This window comes from Leptonychotes weddellii, chromosome 3 (genome assembly GCF_054177405.1).
Source record: "Leptonychotes weddellii isolate Sample4059 chromosome 3, ASM5417740v2, whole genome shotgun sequence".
Classification (NCBI taxonomy): Eukaryota; Metazoa; Chordata; class Mammalia; order Carnivora; family Phocidae; genus Leptonychotes; species Leptonychotes weddellii.
In genome coordinates this window covers 7,982,534-8,008,825 of record NC_138371.1, presented here as the reverse complement: position 1 = coordinate 8,008,825, position 26,292 = coordinate 7,982,534, and the positions used below count along the sequence as shown (strand labels likewise).

Sequence of the window (26,292 nt, the reverse complement as noted above, 5' to 3'; positions counted from 1 at the left end):
ATTTGATCTAAGTCTTGGCAAACTGCCCTGTGATCTTTCCAGAACACAGAGCATGGGACACTTGTGAAGCACTCTGACAAGACCTTGTCCCAGTCACCACCTTATCTTCCAGGGGTTATCATGACACAATCTCTCCTCACATTGCAAGTTCCGATGAGGTGTGAGGCCTTCTGCCTCTTTCTCTGGGCCGTAGCTGCAGGCTTTGGAACTGCTCCATTTCAGCATGAATGTGTGCTGTATCGCATGCTGCATCAAATGCCATCCACATTCCCTCTTGTTCGGTGGCACCCCATGGGACAAAGGACATGGGGAGCTGGCACCTTTGCTCTTCCTGCTTTTGCTGTTTATGTGAGTAATAAACTGTCTGATCTAAAAAGGGCACATTATTTCTTTACCAGCCAAATCAGTCAGCCTTGCCTGACAGTTTCTCAGAACCAATACATTCTGGCTATCGTACCTGACAGAGTACCACATATTGGTAGCTGGTTCAGAGCATGCGCTACACCCTTCAGGGAAATACCTCAACCTCACGAATCATTGCCTCCAGCTGGTTCCAAAGGTAAGTCTTCAACACACCTCTATGCCATTCAATAATAAAATTTTGTTGTTGAAGAGGGCGCCTGGGTGCCTCAGTTGGTTAAGCGACTGCCTTCGGCTCAGGTCATGATCCTGGAGTCCCAGGATCGAGTCCCGCATCGGGCTCCCTGCTCGGCAGGGAGTCTGCTTCTCCCTCTGACCCTCCTCCTCTCAAGCTCTCTGTCTCTCATTCTCTCTCTCAAATAAATAAATAAAATCTTTAAAAAAAAAATTTTGTTGTTGAAATGGGTAATTTTGAAGATTAATTTATGTATGTAAAGTGTTTAAAATCATGTCAGAGACACATGAATGTATCGTGGTGGCTACACAAGTAGGGATTCTGTATTCGAAATGTTAATTCAAGGAAAGGGAAGCAATTCTAGTTGTCTACCTAGCTAGTTGATGGCTACTCAAACAGAGGCCATAAAAACCAAAATTGGTATGGTTCTTAGACCTTCCCAAAGAGACCTTTGTCTATATCCCGAGGTAATGATGCTCTGAAAAAAAAAGAAAGAAAATTCTCATCGCTGACCAAGCAAAGTATTTTATTCTTGGAGAGGTCTCCTATTGTGTCATCTATTTTTAATCCTTTACCTCCTGATAAAGTTATATTTTTTATTTAGATTTACCTTTTAAATGTTGACTCCTTTTTGTTTGTTTTGTTGAATGAGGGGGAATCAGCAACGTGGCTTTATTCTTTCGCTATTATCTAGAATGGGTTCTTTTCAGCCTACTGTTTTTATTTATGGCAGAAACAGTAGTGTTCTCCAAATATCACATATATCCTCTTAACTTTTCCAGCCACGCATTAAGCGTGGCTAAATGACTGAGACACTGACCAATGAACTATAGTCAGAAGTGGTATATATCATTTGCAAGCTGATTCGCAGAAGGGCGGTGAGAATTCTGTGTAACCTCTCCTGCCACGTTGATTACAGAGGTCTTGTTTTGAGATGACAGAGCCTAGAGATTGACCCCGCCTGGCACGTGTATTCACTACCACCCCAGGAGGGCTCCCAGATCCTTGAGTAAGCAAGACGTAGACTTTGTTGTCTAAGCCATTAAAACTCGAGGGTTGTGTATTGCCTATAAGAATAGCCTAGCTAGGGCGCCTGAGTGGCTCAGTCGTTAAGCGTCTGCCTTCGGCTCAGGTCATGATCCCAGGGTCCTGGGATTGAGTCCCATGTCAGGCTCCCCATTCAGCGAGGAACCTGCTTCTCCCTCTGTCTCCTGGCTTGTGCTCTCACTCTCTCTCTGTCAAATAAATAAATAAATAAAATTAAAAAAAAAAAAAAAAAAGAATAGCCTAGCAAGAACTGGCTAATGTATATTGGAAACAAGAGAGAAACACTTGTAGGAGTGGGTTTTGGGGATGTAGGACCCGGAAGGGTAGAATATAAGACTGGAGAATGGAGACTCCATTGATATGGAAGTCCTCTCCTCTGATCAGGGTGTAGAAGGCACTGGCAAGGGCATCTGGGGCTGGTCCTGTCTATGCCTGAACTGGCTCCTTGAAGCTTGGACAAAAGGATGGCATTTAGCAAATGAGGTGGAGATGCCCCCAAAGCCTTGGCATAGTACCAAAGAAGGGGTCAGAAGACTCAGAGAGGTAGGAATGTTCACATGGGTATATCACATGAAGACATGCCTGAAGACATGCCATATGGCTTGTCATCTAGATGAGCCCAGAGGACATTCCCTTTACAAAACCAGTGAGAAGAACATTCTCTGGGAGTGCTGGTATTTTTGATGACCTCACTTTTGCGTGTCCTCTGTAAACCGGAGTGGACACTGATCCACACCCAATCTCCCCATACCCCTCCTTGTAGTCATGGCCTGGAAGACCACAGAGATCATTCTTGCAAGCAAGAAACAACTTCTCTTGGGACACCTGGGTGGCTCAGTCTGTTAAATGTCTGACTCTTGATCTCAGGGTCTCAGGGTTGTGAGTTCAAGCCCTGACTTGGGCTTTCCTGCTGAGTGTAGAGCCTACTTAAAAAAAAAGGAAGGGCGCCTGGGTGGCTCAGTTGGTTAAGCGACTGCCTTCGGCTCAGGTCATGATCCTGGAGTCCCTGGATCGAGTCCCGCATCGGGCTCCCTGCTCGGCAGGGAGTCTACTTCTCCCTCTGACCCTCCCCCCTCTCATGTGCTCTCTCTCATTCTCTCTCTAATAAATAAATAAAATCTTTAAAAAAAAAAAGGAAGAAAGAAAGAAAAAGAAACTTCTCTTTTAGCAATTATGAATGTTCTGGTTGTATCTCATATAACAGACAGCCCTCTTTAATAAAAAAGATGAATCTGGACTCTTTAAAATTTATTATCCTATTTTTGAATCATCCAGCAAACAACTGGATTTAATGTTTTGTAGAAATGTTGTTAAAGATTCATTTGCATACCAAGAATTCTGATTTGCACATATCTCTCTTCTAACATGTATGCCCAGAGTAAAAGTGGTTCCAATATCCATGGGGTCTATGAGACATGAGAGGAGAACAGTAATTTGTACATTGAAAAGTGCTAAATCTTGACATTTCACACAACTCACAGTCAGGATTGAGACATGTTGATTATCATTTCTCTCTACCTTTCTAAAGAAAAGAAAGAGCTATAGGATTGAGTTCTAGAAATCAAGGATGATAATTCTAGTTGTTCTTTTAATTCGCTATTTGGCATTATGGAAAGAGAAGGAGCGGAGAACCTTAAATGTGTGTTCTTTGGTTTCCTCACATATAAAACAGAGCTATCAACATTTGTTTTGCCTTACACCTCATGATTGTGATGAAGTTAAAATAAGATTCTTTTTGCAAAGTCCTTTGATAAACCACTACATACTCAATGGCATTGAGAAAGGAGAAATTAGCTCAGTCTGAGATAGCAAAAATCTGCCCTGCCATTCATGAGGCTGGAATAACAGAAACGGAGAAAGCCAGCTGCAAGTTTAATGGGAAACATTCTCCTAAGAACTTGCCGCAGCTGTAAAATGTCCTAACAACCCTTCTTTGAATGACTAGTGCTTCCTCACTCAGTGAGGAACTTTGTTGTCAAAATCCGCACACTATCGGAAACTTGCTGCGTGAAATGATATTAGCAAGGATAAAACATCTCACCCTTGCTTGGACGGTCTAAGTTCTTTTGGTAAAGAGATGGAATCTTGATTTCCAATCCAGGGGGCACAGCTTCCAATATGGGATTTCCAAAGACAACATTCCACGTTTTCATAACTTTGTGATTTTCCAGCAATAGGACCCTGGGTCCACTTCACAATCCAGACCTGATCTTCACACAACTCCAGCTTGGTTTGAACCTATCAAATAACTGCATCCTATAAACTATACTTCAACTCCACCCTTTCCCAAACTGTATAATAACTCTATGTCTTCATTTGGTGCAATGTCCATGGTTCTCTTGTGTATGTTCCTCTCCCTTGTTGTAATGAGTCTATAAATCTGTTGGAATACAGGCTTGTTTGTCCCTGGGAATCTTAAACTGACTGAATCAGGATAACTTGCTAGAGGACGTCCATCAGAATCTAAATCTGACTTTGCCAGTGGTTGTCTGACTCCTTTTTTTTTTTTTCTCTTTGAGGGTAATTAGAAAGCAGGACTTTGGAGCTTTTCAGGATTTTTGACGAAATGATAACAATATTATTACCCAGGAGAGGAGTAATTAGCATTCTGTGCTCCATAAAAGATAAAGAGATGGAACAGAATAGGTGGGAAACACCATATAAATTCAAGACTTCAGTATTAAATAGCCATGAATAGCTAATCAAAAAGCTCTCATTTTATGAACATATTTCTACAACATCAAAATATGAGCACATCTATTCAGAAATCAACAGTGCTTATACTATTCAATATGAATTTATAATGATTCCTTATGTCTTTGCACACATAGTAAGAAAAGAAAATGCAGAGAATGGGATTTTAATATCACTGATTCATTTTCATGTGTTTGGTGCTCAGAATAAAATGCATCAGGAAAAAGTAGCTCTGGGTTCAGATTCCTAAAATCCTCAAACCCAAGACTTGTACACCATATCTGACACAATTTTTGGTGGTGAGCTAGAAGCTTCCTGGTTCTCTTTTCCGTTTGTTTTCAAATAGTTGTCACTGATGTTCTCTGAATAAATGAATGAATTTCCTTGTTAATTGCAGTGTGTGTGATCCACCAACATAGAATTCAAGGAAGAGAGGTTTATAAAGTTGGCCAGGAAAGGCATGCTGGCTGAAATAAGTTTCCTAAATTAGAGCCCAAACTTGTTAATAAGGCAATAAATCCATAATCTTTGGCATTATCTTTTCTACCAAACAAATCATATGCATCTCTACTGGACAAAAATCTGTAAGTTAACATGTAATCGGGACACGTAACCCTTTGCTTTATTGCCTTATTGCCAAGTGTGGATAATTTTTCTTCATCGCCTTATTGACCTTAATCTGCCACTCGGGGAGAATATTACAATACATTTGATTAACAACTTACAACTTAGAGAGGCTTGGACAATTAATAGGCTGGTAAGGTTAGAGGTAAACTGCGGAACTAATACACTGTTATAACTTTCTAGACTGGTAGAGAAGTTAACTGCAAAGGTGGTATTCCTTTATTCTTCTATAGAAAGTTAACCAGTTGTATATCTAATTTAGCAATCTTAGTTGGACATTCCTTTTTCCCAACTATATGATTCTCTGTTCCTTAAAGCTCCAGAGTCCCTTTGAATCCTACTGATAATTTCAGGTGGTAACCTTGAGGCTCCTGGTCTCCTCTGCAGCCCTCCCTTCCACGCACAGCTGCTCTCTCTACAGAGCAATCAGACCACTAGTGTGCAGCCAAGAAGCCAATAGAGAAGGAAATTCCTTAGGAAAACTATGAAAGACCAGGGAAGGTCATGAAACTCCCGGCACTCCAGTCTGTTCTTTGAATTCAACACAGCCCCTTGGTTAACACTGTTTTTAGCTGCCATGACCAGGAGCTGAGAAAATTGGGCAGTTGGGCCGTTTTGCTATATCTTGCTTTAGCTTTCCTAACACCTCTCTTTTCTACTTCTTATCCTTCCAACTAATCCCTACCCACTTCCTCTGCCTCTATTGCTTGCCCAGGGCAACACTGGAAGATGGATCCCAGAGAGTATGTGGATCAGAGCCCTCTCCCCTCCTCCCTGCTTGCCCCAGTCTCACTCAACCCCCTTGCCAGCCCAGAACCTGTTGGCATTTTTTCCATGAATAATAAATAGACTTCTAGTGCTCAAGACATTACACGTTGGTTAAATGGTGGGAACTCCCTAAAAAAATAAATTCAGTTTTATTACTTACAAAAAATATAGCAAACAATTAAAATGAATCTTTTGTTGGGAAAAAATGTGCATTTTGACGTTAAGTTATCTTATTTGTTATTACACCTAGTGCATATTTTCAAATCAGTTTTGTTCATAAAATCCATGGAAGAGAAACAGAACTGCTTGATAAAAGTTATAAATCCTGTAACAACTAACACTGGCAGATGTGTCTGATTGGTTTTCTTCCCCTTCTTCCTTCTGAAGGAAACACATCTGCTGAATTGAGATGTGAGCATCCAAGACAATGGTCGTGGCTCTGCCTTTAATTCTCCATATGATTTGGGAAAAGACTCTTAAACAGTTATGGGCTAGAGTTTTCTCATCTATAACAAGGATAAAAGTAATAGTTATTCTGCCTACTCCTTACTGATGTTTTCAAATTATGAGATAATATTTGCCAAATTATTTTTGGAAAAGTTTGTATATAAGCTAATGGCATGATGGAGAACACCTGTCAAAAAGACTTATTTGGACTTTTTGGGTCTTTCCAAGTTTCCAATAACAATATATGTATCAAAGCAATCAAAAATTACTTACCTTTTTTGGTGATCTACAGATGATAGAGGTTAGTTAAGGCAGAAATCAATACCTACATTGAAGACATCAGTATGAATAGGTGTGTGGGCTTTTTTCTGACACCAACTGTGTGGTGCCTTTTCCAATGATAAATAGGTCATTCCAACACCAAACAATTCTCCAGCTCTTCAATATCAACTCAGTGTTGAACAATTCAATTCAGTCCTGAACTAACTGCCCAGAGTTAGCCCAGACCACACGGGGCAAAGTCTCAGTCCCACACGACTGACCCCACTTCAGACACCAGCTACAAATGGGGTCTCCAAGCTACCCATGTTTCTGCCCAGCCAATTATAAACTTGGGGGTGCCCATGATGGCCCCTTAGGTCCAATAATTTGCTAGAATGACTCACAGAACTCAGGAAAGTGCTCTACTTATGATTACAGTTTTATTATAAAGAATACAACTCAAGAACAGCCAAATGGAAGAGATGGATAGGGCGAGGTATGGAGGTGGGGTGTGCCAGGATTTCCACACCTTCTCCAGCATGCAACCCTCCCAGCACATCAATGTATTTACAAAGTCAGGGGCTGCCAACCCCATTGTTCAGAGGTTTTTACCAAGGTTTCATTGTGTAAGCATGATTGGTTAAATCATGGGCCATTGGTGATTGAACTTAATCTCCCACCTCTTTTTTTCTCCACAGAGGTCGAGTTCTAACCCTCTAATTGTCATAGGGACACTCTTACCACTGGGGAAATTCCAAGGGTTTGGGGAGCTCTGTGCCAGGAACTAGGGACAAAGACAAATACCTATTTTTTTTTATTATACCACAATAGGCATGATCATGTGGAAGGAAAAACAAACAAACAACAGAAATAATGCTAGTTTGTTTCTACTCTAACCTTTATATATCAACACACATATTTAGTGACTAGGACCTTGTCTCCCACATTTCCCAAAATGGCACATGAGGTAAATACAGAGAATGTGTTCACAGCGTTGACAGGATCATTGGCTGTAGAGCGCACTCAAAGTACAACACGTCAGGAAGCGGGGGCTCTGAATTCGGACACATGATGGTCTGCAGCCCAAAGCTGGCCATCCTCACCCTTCTCCTCCAGCCCTCGTCCTTGTGCTGAGCTCAGAGCTGCTGGGGGCTCTTCCTCCTCACTGGATTCACTGCTGACTACTGCACAGAGAAACAAAACCCCTTAGGGATCTCAATGTGGGGCCAAGGAACCAGCAGGGAACCCCATCATAAGGAGACACCAGCAAAGCCCTGGCTGCTGGGTCAGCTGTAGGCAGGAATGTCCCTGCTCCAGATGGTCTTCTCACGGAATCCGGGGGCCTGCAGGTTAATGGTGCTCCCGTCACTCTCCCTGGATGCTTTGTAAGGATAGGTGACCCCAGTGGCCAGCTCTGATCGTCTTGCTCTCCATTTTCTGACCACTCCTTCTCTTCTTCCCCTTGCAGATGCCTCTTCCCATTTCCCTGCCTCTGTTTCTCTTTCTTGTGGCTCATACCTCCTCCTTCTGCTCTCAGCTCAGCACATTCTCTTTAGCACTCTCCATTTCTGCCTCCTCTAGCCTGACGCATCTTTGTCCCTTCATCTCCTCTTGCCATCTTGCTCTACACATCTCTTTAGTGCCCCCTTGCAGTACCTTTCCACTTCACCCCCAACTCTCTTCTGCTAGGCAAGAGCTCCTTCACTGAGCACCAGGGTCTCCCTCTCCTGCATGCATCCCGTCCTCCCTAGGCCGCCTCCTGACACCTTTGCTGAGACACACACACGGTGTCACCACATCAGACTCCTTCCACCAGCCTTCCTGATTATTTCAGGTGCTTGGACGTATGCTGTCCCTGCTGGCTGGCCTTCTTGGTTAACTTTGAGGTGACAAGATGCAATTGTCTTCTGTATATCCACCAGCCCCCCAGCACAAGATTGTACTAGAAGTTTGTACCTGGAAGAGCTCTGCCCCTGGAATATGTAATGATCCAGAAAGAACCCTCAGCTGTCTCCTCTCTCCCCACTCCACCTGAGAGGGTCCCCCCCACCTCCCTGCTGCCTCTCGCCTGCTCGCCTCCTGCCTCTCTCTGTGTCAGGACCTCGATGTCCTCTTTCCATCTCTCCAGGGTTTTCCTCTTTACCCTGAAATCTACCTTTTTGTTTTTCCTCTTTTCTCTTAACCTGCTACTCTCATTCACTCACTGGAAATTATCTTGGCTGAATTTTGTGTTTATTCTTGTGTCCTTTTCAAAGGTGGCTTAGTACATGTCTACATAAATACACTTCTTAGAACTGTTTTCATAGAACCGTCCATACAAATACATCAGTAATGTAATGTTTGCCAACATATGGGTCCAGCATTCAGGGTTCTAAAAATTTACTGTTAGCAGGGATGACCCCCTGCGGCAGAAGCTTCTGTGCGGTGACCTCCCCTTGATGCTAAATATCCCACCATGTCTCCTCTCTCCCACACTGACCTCCAGCAACATTCCATTCACTCCCACTGAACACTTTGTCTTCAGGGTTTTGTTTTGTCCTTCCCCTACTTCCTCTTTTATCAGCATTTGCTTTGTCCCCTGTTTCTCTCTCCATATTATCTTTGTCACTATCCCTGGTGTAAATTGTCCTCCTCTGTCTCTGTTTCTCTCAGGCTTGCCTGGACCCTCTGCCTGCCTCTAGGCTTCCAGTCCTTGTCTTGCACGTTGTCCTCATCTCAAAGGTTGCATCCCTCCATCACTCCGAGTCTCTCACTGGGCTTTGACCCATCCTCAGGGCCTCTTCCCCACCTCTACCTCTAGTGTCTTCTCCAGTGATCCCACTTACTGGCAAATCTGACCATCACGCACATTATTTCCATGTTCCTGTGACAACTTCTGGCAAGTAGGATAAAGCTATCTCCCTGCGAAACCTCTCTATGGGAGAATTTTGGATCTCATGTCCATTTAGGTAAAACTGTGCTTGCTCCTATAACTCCCATTGGACTGCCCAATCCATCCATCTGTCTATCCTTGTCCTCCAGTAAAGACTTCAGCTCCCCTTTCTCTCTTGCTTCCAGGTCAGGGATAGGGTGAAGCAGGTAAGAGGCCTAAGGAGCCTAATTTAAGGAGGCACCTACTCTTGGGTTCTCTTTAAATTTCATCCCCTAGGCCCTTCGGGACTCACCCCACATGCGGGCCTCCCTCACACCTTGGAAAGGAGCCAGAGGCTGGGCTCGGGTGTATGGCCTCTCCTCCCTTCACATAATGAGTTATCCAGGGAACTGGTCATTTAAAACCTGGGATTCAGTCATAGTTACCTTGTCCTTCGTCCAGCAGGCCACACACCTTCTCTGACTTCATTCTTAAAACTTCGGATTCATCGGGCACTAAAGAGAGAGAAAAGGAAAGGAGAGACCAGAGCCAGTGACTACTAAGGAGTAGTTCGTAGACACTGAGCTCTGACATTGGAGACAAAGGTTAGCTGCTCCTTGTGCAGAAATACTCCTCCTGCTCCAAGACTCCACCCAAAATGCAACCAAGCCCTGTTCTGCCTCTTTCCATCACCTTAGACCTCATTCCCTTTCTCTCTCCTGCCATTTTCCACCAGGATCCAACCTCCAGGCATTGCTGCTTCTATCCTAGGAAAATATTTCTGCATCCCGGATTCCATTGTCTTCCACGTCCTTGTGTTTCCATCTTTCTTCCCTCCAGCCACCCTCTCTGCTCAGGGTCTGCTGCCTCCACCTTCCTGCCCAGCTCTCTTCCTCTACATCTTCCCACCTTCCACATCAGGCTCCGTTCCTGTTCTCTCCGACTTTCTGATTTCCTCCACTCAACACACAGAAATGAAAAGATACACCTTTTAGTTATACCAGTGGCTCCTGGCCGTGGGAGGAGGGGGCGGGGAGTGAAATGGGGTTGCCTTTTGAGGTGATTGATACGTTTTGAAAGCAGATAGAGGTGATAGTTGCACCACATTGTGAATGCACCAAATGCCACTAAATTGTTTAAAGTGGTTAATTTTATGTTATGTGAATTTTACCTCCATTAAGACACACACAAACAGGTTCTGGGTTCAGAATGCCTGGGTTCACCCTTGCTCATCTGACCCCAGGCCAACTACACACACACTGTCTCCAGATTTCAGTTTCCTTACCTGCAAAATAAGCATAAAAGCAACGGCAGCTTGAGCACTAAACCTACAACTGCCCCCACAAATGTTCAACCAGTGAGATGTTAATAACGCAGCTATTTCTATTGTGTCTTTCAACCCTTTCTTCCCTTTCATTTCCCTCCTTCTCTCTCTCTCAAAGTACCCACATCCTCCCCTCCATCTCTCTACCACTTCCTCTTTTCTCTCTGTGTGTGACTGGTTTTCTCCTTGAATGTCTGGGCTCTTGAACAACATCCCCCACATTGAAATCAGTCCCTTCCGCCATTATCAAGGGTCTCCTCTTTGATATTGACCACAGGCCCAGAGTTCTTAGCCCTTAGCTGCTTCACACTGAAGGTCACCTCTGGAAACTCATAATTCACACTTAGGTTCTTACTCCAGCCTCCAGGTTATTGGGCAGAAAGTCTCTCTTTGCCACCTTTTGTCTTGGATTCAAACAGAGTCATGTCATTTTGGAATCAATACAAAGTCACACACATCCACCTGCCCCATGTCCTCCTGGATTCCCTCTCGAGCATCACAGTTGAACTTCCTGAGTTCTGACCTCTTTGTAACCAGGAAGCAAAGTTTGTTTTCTATCATAATTACCTTGTTCACAGCTTGGCCCAGTGTTGAGTGTCTTTTGTGTCTCTTCGCTATCACTTTTCTGGGGAAAATACTTGTCTTCAATTACTGAACAGAGAAAAAAATTAATTAGTGGTTGCAAGCAAACAATCAGGGACACCACCTCATAGTTAAACCTCTGGACCGCCCAAGAATCCAGGTACTTAGTAGGGACTTCGGGACCCTGGGTCAGTTCATCTCAGTGGCTCCTAACTTGCTGTCATTTGTTCCTTTCCCTGGGACATCAAAGAGAAAAACACGGGCAAGCAAATCTTATAGGCGATGAGCCTGTCGGGTTTAAGGATTATGGAGCAGTGGGAAAGTTATAAACAGTAATTAATCACCCAACAAGATGGCCAGAGAGGAGTGAAAGCTTATCTCAATATAAATTCTGTTAAATGGAATGTCTCTGTGAACCGTACAAAGGGACAGAGGGAATTCTTCGGGACAAGAGCTAGGCTCACAGAGAGATCCATGGGTATGAAAGAGAAAGCCCATCTGCTCTAAAGATGCTGCTAGACCAGAGGAGGGTTGGGGCAGGGAGGGTGAGCGCTTCCCAAAGAGACAAAGCAGAGGACACCTGGAGGAACAAGACAGACCTCCCAGGGGCCAGATCCCAGGAACAAAGGAGGGACACTCTGCAGCTCTGAGCAGGGAGCACAGATAGCTGTGCTGGAGGACCTCACCCAGTCAGGGGAGGGAGGGACACCAGCCCAGCGCCCCTTCCTGTAGGTGACCCAGCACACATGGGAGGAAGGAAATAAACCATGAAGCCTGGAGGGGGGAGGAGGGTGGTATCTGCGGGGAGTCCAGGGAGGAGGGGACACCACGGAGGTAGGGAACCTGCTGCTCCAGGGCCCATGGAGGGAGTTCTTCCTGGGGCTGGGCCCGCAGGGGTGAGTTGCATGGGACAGTGGGAGCCAGGTGTGCTTTGTCATCCCAGGACCTGGCCTCAGACTGTGGCAAAACCAGGTGGAAGATACAAGGAGAAAAAAGGGAAAGGTGAAGGGGGCCTGTGTGCATGTATATGGTCCCATGGGGGCTCAGGGGGCTCTGAGCATGCGATGAAGGTAGGGACTGAGCAGCAGGAGAGGGTGCACACCCCAGGCCACAGCCCCCAGATTCTTGGCTTTGGGTCACTGACGCACAGCTCCCATGAACAACAGTGTCTGGGAGGCGACAGCTGCCATCTCCCCAGGGGCAGGTGGGCGGCAGTGAGTGTAGGTGCAGGTCACCCCAGCTCGGGGAGCCCCAGAACCTAACACAGGTGATGTGGACACTGAACCTGGAAGGGGGGGTTCGCTGCAGTCCATGGAGAGAATCAGAGCCCCTGAGGTGTGGGCAGGACAGGTAACCGCCATTCCCTCTGTTCCCATGGCCCGGGACATCCTGGTTACAAATATATTGACCTAAGGTATGTAAATTTATCTCAATGAAGCTTTTAAAAATCATTGACTTGAAATTTGTGCCCAGATATTTGATTCTTTCTATTCCTTTCTCTAACCCAGGTATTAGTATAGAAATTATATTGCTCAGGGAAGCCTGTGTGGCACAGTGGGTGGAGTGTCTCACTCCGGGTTTCCGCTCAGGTCGTGATCTCGGGGTGGTGGGATCGAGCCCGGCAGCGGGCTCCTCGCTCAGCACAGAGTCTGCTTGAGTTTCTCTCTCCCTCTCCCTCTACTCCTCCCGCCTGCACACTCTCTCTTTCTCTCTCTAAAATAAATAAATCTTTAAAAAAAAAGAAATTATATTGTTCTTATTTTAATCAATGTACTATTTTCACAAATTAATACACTCCCTACTTTATTTTCGCTTCTTTTGACTTTTTCCCTTGCTTAAGAATTGGTGTGGGGCGCCTGGGTGGCTCAGTTGGTTAAGCGACTGCCTTCAGCTCAGGTCATGATCCCAGAGTCCTGGGATCGAGTCCCGCATCGGGCTCCCTGCTCTGCGGGGAGCCTGCTTCTCCCTCTCCCACTCCCCCTGCTTGTGTTCCCTCTCTCGCTGTGTCTCTCTCTGTCAAATAAATAAAATCTTAAAAAAAAAAAAAAAGAATTGGTGTGACTTCCCTGTTTTTATGAAAATAAAATTCCAGTTCCTCAGTTTAGGGTGTCAGAAATGCACAATTTGTCTGTGACCATCACATCAGAAGCAGCCTTCCTTACTCCCATGCCTTTCCACACGCTGGCCCTCCTTCTAGGCTGGGGGGCGGCGGGTGATGGTGGGGGCTCTTGTGACTTCTCGATTTTTTGTTTGGAGAACTAACTTTTTGTCAGACTGTCTCAGATAAGGTTTTCTGTGGGAATCGGTGACAATCTGGTCATCTTAGAAAAATGTCACAACCTGTCCAGGAACACTTCCTCTTTATCAGGTCCCTGTGACACAGAATAAATCACACATTTCCAGGAGAAGAAAAAGGGCTGTAATTAAACCTACATGAGGCCCTAGCAGGGTAATCATCTGACTGATGATTTTGATGATGAGGCCAGAGAACATGTTGGTTTTTATTAACAGTGACTCATTCACACTGACAAGCACAGGTCCTGGGACAGGGTAAACATTTCATGAATAGTTGTTAAACCAGGAAATGAGTGAATGAATAAATGAGAAGTAGACCTGGACCCCAAAAGGGAGGGAAGGGTATTGATTACCATTTTCGAAGACTCTATGAACATAAATTAAATCAGGATACTCCTTCAGATGAACCCTGCTGAACAGGACTTGTAGGAGTGACCTATCAAAAGTCTTCTCAAGGTAGCAGAGAATATTATATACCACTTTCTCTACCGGCACCAAGTTTCTATGGGCTTCTTCAGAATCCTTTAAAAAAAAAAAAAAAGTGCAATGGGAAAAGAATATAAAATAATAGTTTCAAAGTTAAAATAGTTTCAAAGTTAATCACTAGGAAGTGACTGCCTAGAACATTCATTCCACTTTCCCAGTGTAGATAGACTTACAGAACAAATTGATTGATAATAGCACAAAATCCCTGGGGATTTCATTTGACATAGTGGATTTTATAATGTAATACTGCCCCAATTCTCTTAATTATTTTAATTTTATTTAATTTTGTTATATTGTATAAATTGCTATAGGTTTTGCATAAATAGCTATCAGTTTCAATTCAGCCATATCACTGTTCCCATCCACCTCACTGCAACATGTCCCACAGAAGACAGGGGCTTCAATTAGGACAGAAGCATCGTTAGCAATGACTGCCTGTCCTGTCACCCTCAACCTTATAGGAGGATTAGCTCACTTAAAAAGGTCTTTCCATGAAGAGTATGGAAAGGCCACCAGCCAGTTAGCGATACACTAAATTTTGAATCCAGGTTGCCACACTTAATTAGTGTGAGCCTGGGTTATCATGGGAAGATATGATAAACTTCACGTACTTTATAGATTTTTTCCGTGATAAAGGAGCGGTCTCTGAGGCTTTCAAGGAAAGGAAATGGCTTTGTTATCGCGTTTGCTATCTCCACCTTATTTTGCTTGAAGTGATTCAAAAGAGCCTCATGGGAAATCTTCTTGTTCTGGACTATTGAAAACATCCTAAGGAAAAAAATACGACAAGAGAATGAACATCAAGATTGAAAGATGCCCTGGGCGCCTGGATGGCTCAGTTGGTTAAGCAACTGCCTTCGGCTCAGGTCATGATCCTGGAGTCCCTGGATCGAGTCCCACATCGGGCTCCCTGCTCGGCAGGGAGCCTGCTTCTGCCTCTGACCCTCCCCCCTCTCATGTGCTCTCTCTCTCTCATTCTCTCTGTCTCAAATAAATAAATAAATAAAATCTTAAAAAAAAAATTGAAAGATTGAAAGATGCCCTTCCCACCTAACAAAACCAAACAAACAAAAACAAAAACAAAAACCAAGCAAACAGAAAAGTCTAGGCCCAGATGCTTCCTTTGTGAGTTCTTTAAAACATACATTTAAGGAAGGCTATTGCCGATCTTACACAGATTCTGTCAGTGAAAGAGAAAACAGGAACACAGGCCAACTTGCTAGAGTAGGACAGCATAATCTTGATACAAAAAACCTGAGAAAGACACTACAAAAATGAAAGCACAGGTCACTATCTCTCATGGACACAGATGGAAAAATATGTTCCTGCAGAACATTAGCAAATCAAATCCAGCAATAGATAAAAAGGGTAATACACTATGACTAAGCAGGACTTAATGTGGGCATGGAAGAATTCTTTAACATTTAAAACTCAAGGAATGTGTTATCACCACACTGACAAACTAAAGAAAACCATATAATACTTTCACTAGATCCAGAAAAAGCACTTGATAAAATTCAACATCTTTTCATTTTTTTAACTCTCAGAAAGCTAAAAGAAGAAAGTAACTTTCTTAATCTAATAAAGGGTATACACCATAAAAAAATCCAAAAAGCTAAAAAGCAACAACTACGTCTAACATCATACTGAAAGGTGAAATATTAAGTACTTTCTCACTCAATTTGAGAATAAGATAAAATGTGCACTGTCACCATTTCTATTTAACATTTACTGGAAATTTTAGCCAATGCAATAAGGTGAGAAAATCAATTTTTAAAATAAACCTAATAGGGAAGAAATAGAACCACTATTATTTGCAGCTGATTGTGTACTTAGAAAATCTAAAAGAATTTATAGACAAATTTTGGAATTAATTAGTAATTGAACAAGGTAATTAGACTCAATCGATATGCAAAAATAAATCGTATTTCTATATACTTGCAGCAAACAAGTTGAAACACAAGTAGAAAACAGTATCATTTCTAAAAGCATTGAAAACCATCAATAATAAAGACAAAACCAACAAAAGATGTGCAAGAACACTACACTGAAAATCACAAAACATTTGCTGAGAGAATTTAAAGAAAGCCAAAATAGGGGCACCTGGGTGGTTCAGTCAGTTAAGCGGCTGCCTTTGGCTCAGGTCATGATCCCGGGGTCCTGGGATCGAGCCCCGCATCGGGCTCCCTGCTCAGCAGGAAGCCTGCTTCTCCCTCTCCCACTCCCCCTGCTTGTCTTCCCTCTCTTGCTGTGTCTCTCTCTGTCAAATAAATAAATAAAATCTTTAAAAAAAAAAAAAAAAGAAAGCCAAAATAAATGCAAAAGTATACCATGTTTATGGATTTGAAGACTAAATAGTGTTAAAATGTAAATTCTCCCCAATTAACCTACAGATCCAAAATAATTTCAATAAAATGCAAGTAGAGGCAGACAATAGGCTTCCTCGCTCCAATGCTCTGGACACTGCCACCATCAACACCAGCACCACCAATGCAAGATAAGAAATGTCTTTGGATGCTTCTCTGTATGAGCATGTCCTAGAACCAGGGGAGGTCTCAGAATGATCGACCCCAAGGTTTACATCCACTGAAAGTCCTCTCATGGTGACAACCCGGCAACATGGCTCCATGGCTGGTCTTCAAAGGGATGAGATGGAATTGAGATTGATGTTATCCCCCATTGCTGAGCTCCCCATCATGGCCGTGCATAGCTTGGCCTTCACCTACAACCAGACAGGCCTGAGGGGTGTCTTTAGAAGTTTTATGGGTGGTCTCCAACCCCAGGGAGAACATACGGTTCTGGAGCTTCCTGACCCTCAGGGACAGGGTGTCCCGAACCATGGCGAGAATTGGTGCTACCCACAGAGCGAGGGCTGGTGCTGCTGCTTGGCTGGGGACTCCACCTCCTGTAGTAACTGAGCAGCAGGTCGGCGCACGCTCGGGGTGGTGGGGGGACAGGGCTAACTCCTCCCCCAACCACCACCCTGGAGGTGGCCTTTTTAACTGTTTTCTGATCCCCTTCTCATATTTGAACTCTAAGTGTCACTACTGAGGGACACTACTGAGGTGTCATACTAGTTTTTTCTTGTTTTTGGTAAGAGAATGAATTCATTGTACCTCTGGGGCTGTTACTGGTTAGCTGCCCCAACAAAACCTGGTTGGGCCCGCTCTGCTCCTGACCCCAGCTCACTCTGTGGTGGCCTGTTCCAGAGAAGGAGCCTTCCTCTCATCCACTGGTTATAGGGAAGGAATCAAGAGGAACGCTGGTCATAACCTCCCTGTCTGTGATGTTCACGTCAAAGAGAAAATCTGCTGAAATAGATTTCTGAGGAGTAGAGAGAGCTCAATAAAATGTTGTTTCAAGTAAGCTTGTTGTGGAAATTGACAAACTGATTTTACAATATAAATGGAAATGCCAAAGGCCAAGCTTAGCCAAGATAATCTTGAAAAAGAATAAAAACGTTTAACTTGCTCTAAAGCTACAGTAATTAAGACAATGCAATATGGGCACAAAGATTTTTTCCATTTACACTCTGCCATCATTCAACAAAGTATTTAAAGTTTCTTTATTTTTGTAAACAATCTTTTTTTTTAAGATTTTATTTATTTATTTATTTATTTATTTATTTATTTATTTGAGAGAGAGAGAGCTCAAGTGGGGTGAGGGGCAGAGGGAGAAGCAGACTCCCTGCTGAGCAGGGAGCCCGATTCAGGGCTCAAACCCAGGACCCTGGGATCAAAACCTGAGCCGAAGGCTGATGCTTAACCGACTAAGCCACCCAGGTGCCGTAAAGTGTCTTTAAAATACCTAAAATGTATAAGTAGAAGTTAAAATGTAAATTGGAATGAAAATAAAAAGAGAGGGGGGACGGCATAAAACTAGGATCTGAGAGATTTGGTGGGACCATGGCTCTGAAACAGTGGTCTGTAGATCCCACATTGAGAAACACACATCTCTTTGGTCTTCAGGCTATTCAAGCTGGGAATGGGTGGACAGTCAGTATTAACTGTCTCCACTTCTATTTGCCTTTATCTTCTCTGGAACTCCAGCCAGATTCAAAGAGCGAAGGTGAAGCTTTTCTCAAGCCCCATCTTCCCTCCTCCATGATTAAGAGCAAGGTTTTGGCCTAGTAGTCAAGACGTGAAGGGTAGAAAAGATAAAAGATGCTCTGCTCTCAGGAACAGCATCAGACCACATGTAGAAGACAAGGAAGAACCTTAGAAGCAGGCTGAGCTTCGGAAGATCCAGCTGGAACTTGAAGGAAGTGTGTAATACTGGAGGCCTTTTCATGACGTGGGACATATCTGCTCCCATAGGGACAGCTCAGATTATCCCAAGCCTGGACCAATCAGCAGCAGAGGAAGATTGGGGCCAGCAGAGATGTTGGTCCTTACTGGACCACTGAGGTAACCATCTTTGTCAGCTTCACCAAGAGCAGCATTAGTGCAGGGTTCCCTATTGGGGGATGAGTCTGAGCTGAGACAAAGGTTTTATTACCCAGAACAGGAGGTAGAATTCAAGGTAGGGGGCCTGCAGAATTCAAGGTAGGGGCCAGCAGCAAGAGCAGTGGCCACTTAGCTACAGAACAGAGTCTGGTCTTCCTCTGAGGGGTGAGAATTGGAAACAAAGGGCAGGAAGGGAAATTTGGGTGGGGACATTCATTCCCAGTTCCCAGTGTCTCCTTCCAAGAGAAGGACATCAGTCAGCCTGACACTTCTGGTTCTTTGTTGCACCCTCCTCCCTCCCATGAGAGGTAAGCTCTTAGATGTTTCTGGAGAAGAAGCACAGCCTATAAGGTGTGGTCTCTTCCTGCCTGTCTCTGTGGAGACAGCCCGGGGGGCAGAGAGGAGGCCTCTAAGCTGGTGCTCCAGGTGTAGGCGTTGTGAGAGCAGGCCCTGCCTGTCAGTGGTGAAGTCCCTGATCATGGTGCCCAGTTTGAGGAAACTCATTGCTGTGACACATCTCCCAATCTAGGTTTGATTCATAACAAAGCTGATGTTATGATCTCCAACTACCTGACTTCTCTCTCTCTTAAGGGGCTTTTGAAATGTAGCATGTAAAAGACATTATTATCGGATCCCCTTAAATCCCCCATAGAAACCAAGGGAAATACATAGCAATAGCCTTTGCTTGGAGATGTGCCTGTTATAAATGAAACTGCCTCCCTGGACAGGTCCAACACTGACTCACCATTGTGTGCCAGAACACGAGGTTCAAAGGGCAAGTAGAAATCCAGAGGTTTTAAATATCCAGCATGGATTCTGCGTGGAAAAGGGGAGTCCCAATAAACCTTGGGAACAGGGGTTACTGTCACTGGCAAGAAAACAAATGCCACTTTCTGAAAAAAAGAAGCCGTTCAGACATGTAGATTTCCCCCAGGTTATGGGCAACATAGCGCCACAATCGACCTTCAAGTGGGAACTATCCCCAGTTAAAATTAAGTTCTGCAATGGGCTCTCAACACTGACTGGTGGCTTTTCTTCCCTCTATAGTTTGACCTGTCTCTTCCCCACAACCCAGATTAGAAGTCTTTGCTAGAGTCTGTGGCCATAGGAGTCCTGGGATCAGGGAATCGTCACAGATTATACATTACTAGCTTGGCTACAAATCAGCTTGTGTTGGGTTGGTTTTTCTTTTTTTTCTTTTGTGGGTTGGAACCAGATTTGTGATATTATTATTATTATTATTAATTATATTCTTACATTTATATAATTTATATTCTTATTCTTATTATTCTGGTAACCCTCTTGTCTCTTGGAATTAAGAGATGTGGGACACATAAGAGGTCAGAGGGTTGGATGCACCTAGGTTGGTAGTGCTAAGAGGAGTGCAGGCTGCTACGGCCAGAGCAGTGAGAATCTGGACTGCACCCAGTCCTCTGCAGCTAAGTCTGAGCACAACAAGGACATCAGCCAGAGGGAACTTTGGGGCTATAATTTCTGTGGGAGACTAGCCTGAAAACCAGGGGAGATTTCACTGTGGTTCTTTAATTTTACTATGAGACTTAATAATGGGAGGGGATGTCAGGAAAGATAGCAAAATAGGAAATGCCAGAAACCTGTGTCTCCACTCAGACAGCAACTGTACTAGCAGAAACCGTCTGAAGTCACCACGTCGGCACTCGAGAGTGTATTTGAACGCTTGCGGCTCCCAGGAGAAAGCCTGACCAGGAAAGTCTGGCTAAATTTGGCCAATCTCTGCCGTTAGCACTACAGTAGCTATGCATCCCCCAGCCCTAAGCCCAGTAGCAGGCAGCTGTGCCCACATCTCTAGAGTGGTTTGTTGCAGCCATGGTGGCCAATAAGGAATTGGTCCTCCAAATATTAGGGTTCTGTATCCTGATTGCTGATGAGAGCTTTTCATTGCTGAGGTGTAGGCACAGAAGCAGGCTGTCATTGGTGCACTCCCAGCAGCTGAGGTGGTTCCCTGGAGACTTACAGGAGTTGCACCTGGTTTTCGGTTTGATTGGGTTTTTTCCCCCCTTTCTTCCGTTTTGGAAGCCAGACTTTTATGATTCAGACCTTCAAAAGCAATCGTACACAGGGAATTTAGAAAGCCCTGCGGGGAGCCGGTTGGTCAGTTAAGTGTCCACCGTTGCTCAGGTCATGATTGCAGGGTCCTGGGGTGGAGTCCTGCATCGGGCTCCCTGCTCAGCGGGGGTCTGCCTCTCCTTCTCCCTCTGTGTTCATACTCTCTCTCTCAAGTAAATAAATAAAATCTTAAAAAAAAAAGAAAGGAGGAAAGAAAGAAAGAAAGAAAGAAAGAAAGAAAGAAAGAAAGAAAGAAAGAAAAGAACAGAAAGCCACTGCACATCCATCCAGGGACAGATGCAGGCTCAGAAAAGACCTGAAAAGACCCTAAGCTTTCTCTTCAGGCTGATCCACACCCAGAGTTATACGGCAACAATTTAAAAAATATATATATATATTAAGGAAGCAATTCCATCTACATATCATCCAAAAGAAGTAAATACTTCAAAATAAATCTAACTAAGGAAGTGAAAGACTCCCATGGTATGCTAAAAACTACCAAACATTGCTGAAAGAAATTAAAGAAGTCCTAAATAAATGGAAAGAAATCCCATGTTCATGGATTGGAAGACTTTTTTTTTAAGATTTTATTTATTTATTTGACCGAAAAAGAGAGAGAGAGAGCACAAGCAGGGGGAGTGGCAGGCAGAGGGAGAATAAGACTCCCTGCTGAACAGGGCCCGATGTGGGACTCCATCCCAGGACCCTGGGATCATGACCTGAACCAAAGACAGACACTTAACCAACTGAGCCAGGCACCCATGGATTGGAAGACTTAAACTTTTATGATGTCAAAACTACCCAAAGCAATCTTTCAGTTCAACACAATCCCTTAAAAAAAAAAATTCTAAAAGCCTTTTCACAAAAATGGAAAAGCTGATTCTCAAATTTATATGGAATTGCAATTGACCCTGAATAGCCAAAACAATCTTGAAAAAGAATTAATTTGGAAGACTCACACATTCCAACTTTGAAATGCAGTACAAAGCTATGGTAACTGAAACATTATGGCACTGGCCTAAGGACACACATATGGATCAGTAAAATAAAATAGACCAGAAATAAACCCTCATACATATGGTCAGTTGATTTTCAACAAGGGCACCATGACCATTCCATAAGGAAAGGATAGTCTTTTCAACAACAGATGCTGGGAAAACAGGACATCCACATGCAAAAATCCCCATATATGTTAAAATTAACTCAAAATAGATGAAAGACCCAACACTAAGGCAAAACTACAAAACTCTTAGAAGAAAACACTGGGTGAAGTCTTCATAACACTGGATTTGGCAATTGTTTCATGGATATGACACCAAAAGCACAGACAAGAAGAGGAAATAGATAAATTAGACTTCATCAAAATTAAGACCTTTTGTGCACCAAAATATATTATCAAGAAAATGAAAAGACAAACCCACAGCTAACATCATACTCAATAGTAAAAAGCTAAAAGCTTTTCCTCTAAGATCAGGAACAAGACAAGGATGACCACTCTCACCACTTTTATTCCACATAGTACAGGAAGTCCTAGCCACAACAATCAGACGAGAAAAAGAAATAAAAGGCATTCAAACTGGTACAGAAGCAGTAAAACTGTCATTATTTGCAGATGACGTGACACTTTATATAGAAAACCTAGGGACTCTATCAAAAACTATTAGAACTAATAAATTCAGTACAGTTGCAGGATACAAAATTACTATACAGAAATCTGTTGTGTTTCTATTCACTATAACAAACACAAAGAGGGAAACCATCAACAAAATGAAAAGGCAACTTACTACATGGGAGAAGGTACTTGCAAATGATATATCCAATAAGAGGTTAATATCCAAAATACATAAAGAGCTCATACAACTCAACACCAAAAAAAAATCCAATTTAAAAACGGGCAGAGCACCTGAATAGACATTTTTCCAAAGAAGACATACAGACGGTCAATAGACACATGAAAAGATGCTCATCAGGGAAATGCAAATAAAAACTACAAAGAGATATCACCTCACACCTGTTAGAATGGTCAATATCAAAAAGACAAGAAATAAGAGTTGGAGAGGATGTGGAGAAAAAGAAAAGCTCATGCACTGTTGGTGGGAATATAAACTGGTGCAGCCACTATGGAAAAACAATATAGAGGTTTCTCAAACAATTAAAAATAGAAATACCATATGATCCAGCAATTCCACTTCTGGATATTTACCTGAAGAAAACAAAAGCACTAGTTCAAGAAGATATATGCGCCCTTGTGCTCATTGCAGCATTATTTACAGCCGCCAAGATATGGAAGCAACCTAAGTGTCCATCAATAAATGAATGGATAAAGATGTGGTGTATATATATATATATATGTGTGTGTGTGTACACACACACACACACACACACACACACACACAATGGAATATTACTCAGCCATAAAAAAGAAGGAAATCTTTGCCATTCTCAGCAACATGGATGGGCCTAGAGGGTATTACACTGAGTAAAATAAGTCAGAGAAAGACAAGTACCATATGATTTCACTTATATGTGGAACCTAAAAAAAAAATAAAGCTGTTTTCCACAGCGGCTGGACCACCTTACAAAAACAAATGAACAAGCAAAACAAAACAGAAACAGACTCATAAATACAGGAAACAAACTGGTGGTCGCCAGAGGGGAAGTGGAGGGGGGGATGAGCAAAATAGGGGAAGGGGATTAAGAAGTAAAAACTTCCTGTTATAAAATAACTAAGTCATGAGGATTAAAAGTACAGCATAGAGAATATAGACAATAATATTATAATAACTTTGTAAAGTGACAGATGGGAGCTACACTTAACCATGGTGAGCATTCATAATCTATAAAAATGTCAAATCACTATGTTGTACACCTGAAACTAATATAGTATTGTACGTCAACTATAATTAAAAAAATAAATGCTTTTTAAATAATGAAAAATTAAAAAAAAAGAAAATGAAAAGACAACCATAGAATGGGAAAAAATATTTTCAAGTCATGTATCTGGGAAGGGGTTCATATTCAGAGTATATAAAGAACTTCTGAAGCTTAACAACAACAAAACACCACAAATACCTCAATGCAACATGAGCAAACAAGTAAATATGTCTCCAAGGAAAATATATAAATGATCAATAAGCCCATGAAAAGATGCTCAACATCATTAATCCTTATGAAAACGTAAATCAAAACCACATTGAGATACCACTTCATCCCTACTAGGATGGCTGTAATAAACATTTTTAAAAGAAAGAAAACCCACACACAGAGACAATAACAAGTATTGGTGAGGATGCGGAGAGATTGGAACCCTGGAGCATTGCTGATGGAAATGTAAAGTGGTCCAGACACTGTGGAAAACAGCTTAGAGGCTCAAAGAATTGAAGGTAGAAAACCACGTGACCTAGCGATTCCACTCCTAAAGTGAGGCTCCTCGGAGCCAAGAAATGGGCAGGGGTATCAGAAGTTGCAGATACTAGTTCATTCTTTTGACCCAGTTAGTAAATAACCACTGCTCCGAGCCCCTTCAAGGGCCCTCCTCCACCACCTGCTGCCCCAGCCCGCCCACCTCTCCCTAACTCCCTGCCCACCAAAACCTCCTAAATCAAAGACCTGTTGCCAATGGGTCCTTCAGGAACCTGTTCCGCCTTCTGGGGCGATTGTTCTCATCAGGAGGTACAGAGCACAAGGAAAGCAAAGAAACCACTGGGGAGGTTTTATTCTAATTTTAGCGTGTGAAACTTCCTTTTAAATTTGCATTCCAGCTCCCCACCCCTTTCTTTCTGTACCCTTTTCCGCTCTCCAAATTCTCTAGAAAAATCTACACTGCCCTCTCGTGGCAGAATCTTGCTATTGCAAGTCCCCTTAAGCACTATCTTGTACTCTTTGCTCTGAATTCATCCTGTTGTCCATCCTGGAAAAATAGAACTCTCTTCTCAACCCTCTAACCAAATAGTTCAATATCAAGGTTAGAAGTGCCATTATGTCCTTCTAGGTAAGAATGAAATAACATAAGGAATTGGTGCATGAGATGGTTTTCCTGACCTAGACAGAAAAGTCTTTGTTCAAATTGTGAGGGAGCCCTGAGTCTTTGACTCTTTCCCACCCCCTTTCTGAGCCGTCCATTTTCCTAGGATCTTGGCATCTTCATTGAGTTTAGGGTTCCCCAAGGACAAGGTATCCCTGACCTCTGGATATCCCCCTTAGGCTGAAATGCTCTGAAGTGAGCCCCCTTCAGAAGACTCGTGCAGTGAGTGAGGGGGTATCTGAAGTGTCAGAGCAGTGAGATGGCTTCTGGAAACTCCTCTGGACAGCCTCCACCATGGCACAGAGCCTGTTGGCTTCCACTGGCTTGCCCTACGGATTCTCCACTCTGACTGCTTCCCAAAAGTAGACTCTCACTGGTTACTTGAACAGAGAAGAAAGGGCTGAGTATTAAGGTGAGTATAACCACAGAAGACAGTTGTTTTCTAAGGGGAGACGTGAAGTAGATGGTATTAAGTAGACACCATCAGGGGGGCTTCATTCCTGTAGCGTCCCAGGTATTTTCTAGCAAAGGTTAATGCAGAGCACCTGACCATTGCTCTGGAGATCCTGTGTGGTAGAGAAGTGGCTCCACACCAGAGCTGTCATAACAAGGGCCCTCTTCACCAGGTGGGAGCTCTCTCTGTGAAATATGTAGTAGATGGAAGAACCAAACACTTCGTATATTCGTGAGGGGTCCCCTACAGAGAACAGGGTGGGTCTTCTCAGACTGATAACCATAACTAAGATGGCATGATAGCTCTGGACCCAGGAAATGATGTTTACATAGAGCATCTGCCAGGGACAAGCAAGTATCTGGAGCAGGTATAACAGTGTCTGGCGCTAACCTATTTCCCCTGCCATATGAAGAGGAAATCAGTCTCCATAAATAAAAGAACTCCATGTCCCAAATCCTGAAAGTTAAAATCCTGAGTAACTAAGAAATCTTCCGTCTGTTTCTCCCCAGCACAAATATTAAAAACGCTTTATAAATCCCAAATGTTTTACTAGACAAATACTGTCACTTCTTTCAAATGTTTGTTATTGGTACTCTTCCCATATGGCCTTTTGGAAGAGTGTTAACTTGAACCACAGTGTTCCACTGACCTGCCCCGTGCTAAGGGCCACTAGGTCTTACCTTCCGCACCTGCATGGTATGAAGCTTTTCCCGAACAGTTAACTTCAGAGCAATCCGTGGAGGGGTGAATAGGTTGCATTCATGTTAGTATTTTCAAAAAATAAAAAAGTAAAAAACAACTTTATACAAATATAAACTGAACATGTACCAGTGGTTTTATTTAATTCATTAATTAATGAGGGACCCAGAAAGATATTAAAACTGGTTCAAAGGAGATTTGGAAGAAGTGAGATTTATGTCAGTCAAGTCAAAGGAATGCTGAAATGAATTTGTTAATATGTACAAAACTGGTTACTATCCTACTGGGCAAGAAATTATCTGAGGTCATCTTTTCTACCAGATGGGAAGCAACTGTACCTCTCCCAGACAAAATTCATTTTGCATTACTATGGTCAAGACTCATTTACAAAACTTTCCGATAAGAATCGTGTATGTTATTATCAGTTTTCTGCCAGTTAACCTCTACCTCTTACAGTTACAAAATACCTGGGGCAATACAAGTTCAATCAAAGTTGCAAAACCAGCACTGCACAAAAAGAATAACCAGCGATCCCGTCATTTTTCTTGACAATGTAGGAAATAGGATGTGTACATTTGATGTGGTAAGGAACTGGGGCATGATGGTCGCCA

At 43.1% G+C, this 26,292-nt stretch overlaps 1 protein-coding gene across 4 annotated transcripts; it reads right to left on the bottom strand.

Moving 5' to 3' along the window:
* Positions 1–6,854: 6,854 nt before the first annotated feature.
* Positions 6,855–24,228, bottom strand: LOC115936582 (nuclear body protein SP140-like protein). 4 transcript variants are annotated; one of them, XM_081813443.1, is made up of 7 exons: positions 16,078–16,212; positions 15,148–15,240; positions 14,586–14,742; positions 13,842–14,010; positions 11,179–11,262; positions 9,734–9,802; positions 6,855–7,620 (listed from the first exon to the last, which is right to left on the bottom strand). In XM_081813443.1, exons 3-7 carry the CDS (start codon positions 14,739–14,741, stop codon positions 7,475–7,477), a joined length of 624 nt encoding a protein of 207 aa, XP_081669569.1. In that variant the 5' UTR covers position 14,742; positions 15,148–15,240; positions 16,078–16,212; the 3' UTR covers positions 6,855–7,474. The 4 variants fall into 4 exon arrangements, with proteins under 4 accessions (XP_081669569.1, XP_081669567.1, XP_081669568.1 ...); XM_081813441.1 differs by lacking the exons at positions 15,148–15,240; positions 16,078–16,212 and adding an exon at positions 24,114–24,228; XM_081813442.1 differs by lacking the exon at positions 15,148–15,240 and having other exon boundaries at positions 16,078–16,221.
* Between the last annotated feature and the right edge of the window lie 2,064 nt (positions 24,229–26,292).